The following is a 10,160-nucleotide window of genomic DNA, read 5'->3' as shown; positions in this document are numbered from 1 at the left end:
ATTTAGAATGGTTTGGTAATTTTCCCTCAATCCTTTCACGAACTTGATTAGGGTGACCAAGTGAAATTAAAAGATAGATTAAAGACCTCCCATGGTAGACATTTTATGTAATTATTGCAAATTGAAATGGCCACGTTTGCTTAGCAAATTACTAAAATTAAGTGTGGAAAGATATATGCTTAAAGATGACACATCTATATGTACTGCAACAGGTTGGTTTTTTTTTTTTTTAAGTGTCATTGGTCTTTTCCAAAGTGGGGGTATATCATATATGTAGAGTATTGGTGAAGTCAGAATCTTCTCGAGCAAAAGTAACAAAAAAAGTACCAAGGGAAAAAAAAAAACTAATAAAAAAAGCAAAAACAACACAGCTTGAAAAAGGTTATGTGATGTTTACCCTTAACAATATTAGGTCTCGTTCATTTAGTCGATTCGAATTTTCAATTTCAGTTTTACTACAGTTAAAAGCTCTCATAAAAAATCACTTCTAACTTTTTCTGCTACAGCTAAAAACTCCACGTAAAATCATATATAATATCGAATTAAAAACTCAAATCAGCGAATTAAATGAGATCTTAATAGTAAAAAATTGTTACAAGACTATATAATAGTCACCAAGTATATTCACCAATTAAGTTCTGCTGATGTAACGTCTTACCAAGTGTTGTAACAGTATATGGCGTGAAACATACCTAGTCTAAATAATCTGCTGATTCTAGTACCAAGTTTTGTCCGAAATATATTCCTTTTCCTTAACACCACATGAAAAATATGATGTATCGTTTTGATTGATTTACCAAGAAGCAGTTGCATAGACCAAAATAACTTGAAAGTTGCATAATACGGAAAAACATTTAATGTCTTGTATACCGAAAGCAACACAACAATTAATTAAAGCTGAGAGCCGAGGAGTACAATAATATTTTCTATATGACAATAGATCAAACAAAATGCATCTCCCGTAGCAGAAGATCTCCCACATCCTCATACATCATAAAATTCAATAGCAGCACATATGTTCAGAAAAAAATGGTTTTCAAATAAAAAAAATAAAGCACCTGGAATAAATCCAAATATACCCTCTTGATGACATAAGTTAAAGATTCATCATGGAATCCCCGAACTCTTCACTTCACAAGAACATCAATGCGAATCCACCTGAAACCGCCAAGGCCAACTGACTCCAAATTCCCCAGCTGCTGATCCTGAAAGAAGCAGACTTCCCTGACAAATTAGATGTTGGAGACTTGGCCCCAGCATCCTCAGATGTCGGGCCATCCGCAACCGGGGCGATATCTGGGGCAGGGGCAGGAGCAGGGGTCGGAGGAATGTCGGTACCGAAAATGGCCTCAGGAAGGAGGACATTGTCAACTTGGTAAATGGCAACAGGGTCAGTTGAGTGCACACTGCTGCTGACCTTTGTTCTGGTCCAGCCTGTGCTAATGTGAACAGTCCCCGAATTATCGGTGAAGTTCAAGGAGTACTGCCCACCAGCCATGGAATTGACAGGGCTGCTTTGGCTGAGATTTGTGAACTCAGCAAGGCTGTAGTAGTGTGGCAAGGCATGGAAAAGCAAGAGCTGCTTGAGCTGGTCGTTTGTGAGGTTTTTGAGAGAGGGGCTCTTGAGGGATGAGAAGGCTTTGTCTTTTGGGACAAAGATTGTGACACCTTCCTCAGTGTTGTTGGCTTGGTTTTGTAAGGTGTCAATGACTTTTGTGGACAAAAGGTAGTCAAGGAAAGTGTGGAATGGACCGGCCACGCTGAGTAATTCAGTCAGGTTTACATAGTCCGGGGCTGGTGCAGGTGCCGGAGTTGGGGCTAGTGAAGGCGGTGAGGCAGTTTTTTGGGCAAATGCTGAGGAAGAAAGAAGCACCACCATTGTGATGGCAATGAAAACAAACTTGGGTGCCATTTTTCCACCACAGATTTGTTTTGTTGATAATGACTTCTTGAGCTCTCCAAATTCCTGATGTAGAGAACAAAATGGATTTAAAAAAACATAGATCTGAATAATGCAATAAAAATGAATAGTGGCATTGTTAATGTCCAATCAAACCACAATGTGGGTATGAGTTGTTTTAAACTTTCCCCAAGCAGTGTTCCATTTTTCAACGAAACCCAATTGGGTTACTGATACTAGCGAGTCTTGCTAAAAAAACTAGATCTTGGTCAACACAAGAGTTTTTAAGTTGAAATGGAATTGTTGGTGGGGAGATCTGAAAGAAAACATCAAAGCTTGTAATGTCATGCTGAGATGCTTAAACTATGACACAGTGCATACTAGTTTGGACTGTTCTATAAGAGACCCAACACTCAAATTCCCCTGAAACTGAAAACTTTGAATTAGAAAAACCAAATCAAAATGGCATTCAACAAAGAATTCACTTTTCAGCTTACAAGATAATTCTATGCCAAAAAAAAAAAAGAAAAAAATCCCAAATCGCCAAAAAAAAAATCTCTCTGAAAACAGCAGCAAAATAAAAATTGCTAAAAAGCACATCAAGAATGGAAAAAGAAACAGATCTAGATCAGCACAACAAAGGAAAACAAACCCATTGGCGTAAAACACAAAAGAAGCAAGAAACTCGCTATAATTCTCAAAATGTCAGCTTAACTAACAGACAAATGTGCATACAAATCTTGGAAAATGAAATGCAACGAAGAGAAGTTAAAGAAAACCCACCTCAGAGCAAGAGGAACTTGAGAGAATATGGAAATGAAGAATGCAAATGCCAATGCAGAATGTGGAGAGATTATATAAAGGTGGACTTATATGTGAGATAAAAACAAAACCAAGTTAAGTTGGTGTGTGGGTGTAGTAGTAAGTAATAACTTGGGGAGGTAAATATAAATAAAGAGATATAAATAAAGTCGGAGAGTAGGTGGATGCAAAAATCAGATAAAGTCGGGCGTGTTCAAAGTTAAAACGATCGGATGGCTCTTACTTGGACACAAAATAAAGTAATACTTATTTGGAATGACTCTTAAGAAAAGAGAGAAGGTTTTTTTTTTTTTTTGGTGGGGAAGAAAAGAAGAGTATTTCAGGTGTAGGATGGGCTTTCTAAATCGCCTGCAACTTATTTGTTTAATATTGCTTGTAGACCAGCCTTGCACTACACCTCATCATTATCAATAATATATGACCATCAATATCTCTTGCATACTTTTCTCATTCAAATTCTCATCTCATGAAAAAATTCTTAGGATTCGTTTGGTAAATGAATTCAGAATATGATTCTAGATCTGATTCAGAATCAGTGTTTATTTACAGTGATTCTGAATCAAAATTCAAAATTAAAGTTTGATTTGGATGATTCTGAATCATGATTCAGAATCTGATATGATGTTTTAAACCAGAATCACTCATGATTTTAAAACCAACTCTCTCTTGATTCAAGGGAAACTCCTGATATCATGGTTTCAAAATCATGATTTGAACCTAAAATCATAAATCATAATTTTGATTTCAAAATCATGATTAAAATCACTCTAATTTAAATTTTTGTACTAAACTAACATGAGATCTCATGGTTGGTTGGAAAATTTTTGACAGATTTTTTAGCCAGACCGGAGATGGCGCCTACGTGTTATTTGAGGTCTGAACGTACAAGTAAAAGTATTTTAGGGTCCGTTTAGTTCGTTGATTCGAGTTTAGATGTGAGTTTATGTGAGAGTTTTTTACTGTAACAAAAAAATTAGATATGACTGTTTCTGAGAGCTTTTTACTGTAACAAAACTCGAATCGGTAAAATGAACGGCACCTTAGATATTTATTGTTCATTGGCCACATACTGTTTTTGGCAGGAGGAGTAGGTGATAGATTGATAAAAAAAAAAAAAAAAAAAAAAGGTATTTAAATCAATTAAGGGTTGTAACGGTTATTTTACATTAATAAAAAGAACGAAATAACACTAAAAAAAAAAAAAATTTGTAACGCATCTATTGAACGCAATAGTAACTATGGGTGAGAGGAGAATAATATGTAGGCAAAATATGTGTAACACTAGCAGACGTTATTTGTAACATAGGTGACTTCGATTTTTAAAGAGAACTAAAGTTTGTGTAACACCCCTTGATTTAGCTTTTAACACTCTTACTAACCCCATATCTTGAATTTTCGTGTTAAGTATTGTTATAAAATGAAATGTTTTCAATTATCACGACACCATGACAAATTGGCTACAAGTTACATAACTATAAAAGGTTTTACAGGGGAAATATTTGGATTCTTAAGCTCCTACTTACTCAATTAGGGAAGAACAAAAGGAAACGGCGGAGTTAGCCTTCAATCTCAGTATGAACGAAATATTATTCTATTTTAAAAAATAAAAAAATACAAAAAAAAAAATTATAGGATTGTAGTTTTTAAGAATTACATATAAAGAATTTGACAATGTGAAAAAGAAAAAAAATGTTGATAGAGTTATGTCTTGAAACATCATATTAGTATAAAAAAACTATTTGTTATGCATATTTTTTTTTAATGTGATTTTGATTAAATCAATAAGGATGCCCTTCTATAAAAGGTATTTTTCATTTTTATACTCAAAATGATTTTAAAAAAATTAAGCAATATTATATTTTGCATTTTGCAGTTGGCCATATTCATGATTTTAGATTTCTAATTTATGCTAACTTCTGGCCTTTTCTCGGTCAACAATCAAGTTTGACCACTTAAAGAGCTAAATGGCATTAATAATTTTTTTTAAAAGAAAAAGAAACTTGTAAAATATGAGGATATTTGGGTATTTTTCATAGTGAATTTAAATTTTGACCGTAAATGGGTAAATATTTATTATGAATTTGAAATATATAAATGTAATATAATTTAAAATATAAAGTAGATGTTTTTTAACATAAAAAATGCATGGTATAAAAATTAAAAAATACCATAGAAAGCTCCTATATATAAATCAATCATACATATTAGAATAATTCATGAGTAAAAGGAGTAAAAAGTTGTATAAAAAATGTAGAAATAAATTTTTTAAAAAATTTAAATTAATAAACTAAACGAACTTTAAATATAGTAATGGGAACGATAATTTGAGGGGAACGAATGAAAGAGTACTTCTATATATATATATTCTCTACGATAAAAACGTGAGAAAAATTGGTTACGTAGGGACGTGTAGCTGAGAACTAAAAATATGAAAATGTGGCAAATAATTATTATTTCAAAACTGGAAAATGTCGTGATTCTTTAAAGACTAAAAAAAAAAAGCATCAAAATATCGTGGTTTGACAAGCTCATCATGGGCCTACCATGAGATTTGGGCCAACGAGCGCTCGGCTGTCCGGTGGTTGCTTCCACAGCCCCCTCCGACAACTGTATCCAATCATTTTCCGCACACATGCGCACCCCACCGCCACCGCTCATGTTAGCAAAATCGGCTCACCGGCACACAGACGACACCGTTTTGGTGTGTCGTGCTCTTTACTCTTGTTGCCGACAAATAAACACCCCCAAAAGTACATTCTTTTTCCGAAAGAGAAAATTACAAAAATTGATTTTTAAACACATCATTATAGAGTTATATTCATTTATTGTGATAGATTATCCCTTTAATAATAATTTGTTAAATTATAAATAATAATTTGTTAAATATTAAACAATAATCTATTAAATTACGTTTGTTAGCGGCGATCAGAGAATTGCCGCCGATGACATTTGTTAAATTATCGATAATAATTTATTAAATTACTTATTTAAATGGGTAAAATTCAATAAGCTAATGTTAAGACTCAAAAATTTTTAATAGTACTATTTTAAAAAATATTTATCAAAATTACTATTTTCGGAATAAAAAAAAAAAAAAAACAACCCATGAAACCACGTTGCCACAATATACTATGTATTATCCCCATTTTGGACTTTTTGGGAATCACATGGCAATTAGTTAATTAATTGGGATCATTTGAAACTTTTGAGTTTTAATAATTTTTTTTTTTTTGAGATTTTATATGGTGTTCTCTCTTTTTTAAAAATATTAGTGTTCATCAGCCGTCAGCCGTCTATGAGATTATTAGATGAGATTATTAGTAATTTCACGTGTGTATATATATATATATATATATATATATATTACTAAAAGAATCCTGTATTAAGTTTAAAACCACAAGTTGTTTCTGTCCATGTGAAATAGAAACCAATCTTTTTCTTTGGCTAATCTTGTCAAAGTTTTGACCAATTAATATAGCAATTTGATACCATATTAAGAAAAGTTATTTTGATACTTTGAGAGGCTTTTTCTATTTTTTACATTCTAGAGATGGAATTGGTAACAGATTTTGTGTAAAACGATGGAAAATTCTGTGATAGAGTTGACGTATATATATACATATATGTGTGTAATATAACAGTCTAATTTATATTCGTGATAATAATAAAAAAAATTACAAAAATTGATTTTTGGTGTGTCGTGCTCTTTACTCTTGTGAATTTCTCTTTCATAATTTGCAATTTCCCTTGGTTTGCTTCAGAAAGAGGATAAATTGGAGAGAGGAGAGAAAAATCACAACACTTTTAAAGGAAAATGTAAAGAGAAGAGAGAGAAATGAGAGAAAGATAACGTGGGTTTGACGGAGAAATCTATTAAAAGGGTTGTTAAAATTTTTATTGAGATGATATAATATGAGTGGATGGACACAGTTTGAGACAGAAAAAAATTAAACATGGGATTCAAATCTTGGTTTGATAGTTTAAGGCCCGTTGTTTAAGTTTTTGTAATAGATTAGTAAGCTAATATAGTATCAGAATATGAGGTTCTTAGTCTAAATTCCCGTAATTACACTCTTTATCTCCATTTAAAATTGTCATAATGTGTTGAGTTTTTAATATATCTCGGACTTAAATATTCATGTGTTGAGCTTTTCAATTAATTGTTAAAGTATAAAATTATTGTTGGCCTACTTCCTATTAGCTTAAGTTTTTGGGATGAATTGTTAAACTAACATGATATCAAAGATGGATGTCCTGAGTTCAAACCCCCGTAATTGCACTCTTTATCCCCATTTAAATTGTCATCATGTGTTGAGTTTTTAATATATTTCGGGCTTAAATATTCACGTGTTGGGCTTTCTAATTAATTTTTGTCTATTGTCCAGCCCACACGTGAGGAGGAGTGTTAAAATATAAAATTATTGTTGGCCCACCTCTTATTAGCTTAAGCTTTTGGGATGAATTGGTAAACTAACAAGGCCCGTTTAGTTCGCTGATTTGAGTTTTTAATTCGAGTTGAGATGTGACTTTATGTGAGAGCCTTGTAGTAAAAAAATTTAATGTAACTATTTATAAGAACTTTTTATTGTAGTAAAATTTAAATTCTAAACTCGAATCGGTGAAATGAACGAGGCCTATTGTTGTGCGGGAAAATACGCTTTGACACGTCGGACAACAACAGCGTTCCACGTGGCCTTGTAATAACCACGTCGGCCAAATCGTCGACTCGTCATACCGCCGACCTAATAAGACCTCGGTGTTTACCCAACTCACCCACATCAGGGGTCTCGTTAAAGTCGACCGTGTAAAGGGCGGCGCCTAGCTCAGTTCTCATCTGGGCTCATGAAGCCGACCGTATATACAGAAGGCCAGCTGGAAGCCGACCGTATAAACGTGGGACCCCCTGAGGAAACGTGTGCGCTTGGAAGAAGTCTGTAATGCATGCATTAATTACAAGTACTTAAACCATCCACAACTGGACGGTGGAGGGTTACAGGGAGTGTAGAGCCGTAATGGAGGACTAATTAGATGAATGAACAGTCCAAAAGATGATTAGCTGGCTATGGGTGTAGGCCCATAGGATGACAGGCACTCGAGTGGAGGTTTACAGAGGAAAACCGCCCATGAAGTAAACTTGAGCTATAAAAGAGGGGCAAAGCCCCAAGCTCAGGGGCTTTTTCTTTTTCTTTTTCACATGTAATTGGATAACAGAAAATACATACAACGAAACAGTGGATGTAGCTCTTGATTAATAGAGTGAACCACTATAAACCTTGTGTGTCTTCACATTTGAATATCGCTTTTCGTGTTATTTTCCACCGTAAAAGTACAACATACACTTCACAGTATCAATTACACTTCCACAATTAAATTTTGGCCGGTAACCTCACGAGATATCAGAAAGTAACTCAGCGTAACCTAGTTGATGAAATTTGACCGTCAACACCTATGATTGTATCTTAAAGCATTTTTTGATGCCCTACCACAAAACAAAGCAGCAGAGACATCGGTGGGGATAAGCAAACCTCCTTTTGTGTTGAGACATGTGAAGGTCATTGGAATTCGCAGTCAAATCGGGTTATTGATAAATATGCAATGTAATTTTGACTTGGGAAGGTCAGTACTTGTAGCTGTCCAGATATCCACGGAAGGTGCGTTGGCAATTTTGTTAGCTCCACCAATTATTGGTCCTAATTAGTGTTTCCGCACATGATCCTCATTTAATAAGCTAAAACTGTCTATTAAGTAAAATAATAAATGATCTTATGAGACAAACCAACAGCAAATCACCCACAGTCTTTTTCCTCTGTTCCTATTTATTTACCCAAAAAAAGGAAACGAAAAAAAAAAATTGCTTAAATGGGCTTAAGCTTTTGCATGGTTTTTTAGTTAATTTCAGAGATTAACACTAAATTTCACTTTCATTCTTGATTTTTCAAACGTCACACAGATAGTCTCTGAGGCTTTATTTTGTTCCAGTTTTAGTCATTCCATCAATTAGGTGTTCAAATTTGACAGAATCTGTGTAAATTAAAGTTTAAAATTAGAAACAGTTAAAATTTAGGATCTATATGTAGAAATTAACTTTTAATTTTTTGTATTGTTTTAGTCTCTAAACGTTATATGTTTACAATTTTAGTTCATAATTTATACATATTCCATCAAATATTTAATACCAAGCTAACAGAAATACCGAAACTGAATAAGAATAAAACTTTAGAGACCAATTGTGCTGCAACATTTAAAAAGTCACGGATTAAAGTGAGATTGAGACAAAACCTCAAGGACCATTTGTGAGATTAACTATTTTTTTAATGAAAAATTTTATTTAATAATTCAGTCCACATAAATTTTATTATTATATCAAATGACCACAAAAAATAAATGTATTCGATCATGGATAAATATTAGATCCACTAGTAAAGACAAATGAGTGCATAGCTTTGTATTCGCCTTTAAAAAAAAAAAAAAGCTGAAAAGCTTTGCATTTGCTTTAATCTAAGCTAAAAGGAATGTTCAATGTTACCTATCCTTCTGGGAGGGTGGGATGTTATTTTCAGGTCCTTGGTAAACAGCTAGAGTGGCCCTATCAAACTGATTCTATTTTGATTTTTTGAGTCATTTCAATGGAGGATTTTGAACCATATTGTCTTTCCTGCTTTAGAATTCACTTAGAAAGTTTTTTTTTTATTATTTGTTTATTATTTATTTTATGAATCTCTTAGAAAATGGTAGCTTGTTGGAAATTTGTGCCTAAAAATTTTTGAGTGTGAAATTAGATCACTTTCTTCATATGCAATTATGGTTGCTGCAGCTTCAAGTTTAGTGGCCATTGCAAATTTGCTAAAACGGTTGAACCAAAACAATGTCTAGTGGTTTTCTCGTGGCATTTTCTTCCACTCATAACAAATATAATAATTTAAGGATCAATTTGTGTGGCTTATAATTGGGCACAAATATAGAAAACACAAAATAAGCTTTTTGATTTTGTGATTTCAAAAATGATTCCTGAACATAGAAGCTTCTTCAGGGGTGATTAGCTGTTCGTATTAGCTTAATCAAGCAGGAGGGCTAGCTAGCATATTATATTGCATGTTGAAAATATGGTAAATCTGCCAAGCATTTTCTAGAATATACCAATTCTTTAATTCACAAATATTAATTGTCACCGACACTTTATATACCAGTACTGATTCCTGTCCATTCTATTTTCTTAACAAACTCGAAATTCACAGGACTATATATGTTGATTTGTCAATATCTGCCTGATAATAGGAGACTTGAGTACATGATTTGCCAAATGAGAATTAAGAAGAAATCAATGGACATAAGGCAATCTAGATAAAAATGCAACAAAATGAAAAAGAGAAACTTTTTTTTTTCCTTTGAAAAATGAGATCATTGCCCTTTGTCACTTTAGAAATCCTGAAGACCACCA

At 33.2% G+C, this 10,160-nt stretch overlaps 1 protein-coding gene across 1 annotated transcript; it reads right to left on the bottom strand.

Annotated features, from left to right (window-relative positions):
* Positions 1-840: 840 nt before the first annotated feature.
* Positions 841-3,023, bottom strand: LOC21402967 (fasciclin-like arabinogalactan protein 7). Its single transcript, XM_010114520.2, has 2 exons — positions 2,684-3,023; positions 841-1,966 (listed from the first exon to the last, which is right to left on the bottom strand). Exon 2 carries the CDS (start codon positions 1,910-1,912, stop codon positions 1,133-1,135), a length of 780 nt encoding a protein of 259 aa, XP_010112822.1. The 5' UTR covers positions 1,913-1,966; positions 2,684-3,023; the 3' UTR covers positions 841-1,132.
* Positions 3,024-10,160: the final 7,137 nt, after the last annotated feature.

The sequence above is a fragment of the Morus notabilis genome, unplaced genomic scaffold (genome assembly GCF_000414095.1).
Source record: "Morus notabilis unplaced genomic scaffold, ASM41409v2 Scaffold24, whole genome shotgun sequence".
Classification (NCBI taxonomy): Eukaryota; Viridiplantae; Streptophyta; class Magnoliopsida; order Rosales; family Moraceae; genus Morus; species Morus notabilis.
The sequence above is the reverse complement of the archived record's forward strand: the minus strand, read 5'-3'. Positions and strand labels throughout refer to the sequence as shown.

Coding starts and splice junctions, on each gene's coding strand:
- LOC21402967 (XM_010114520.2), bottom strand. CDS start 1,912: ATGGCACCCAAGTTTGTTTTCATTGCCATCACAATGGTGGTGCTTCTT.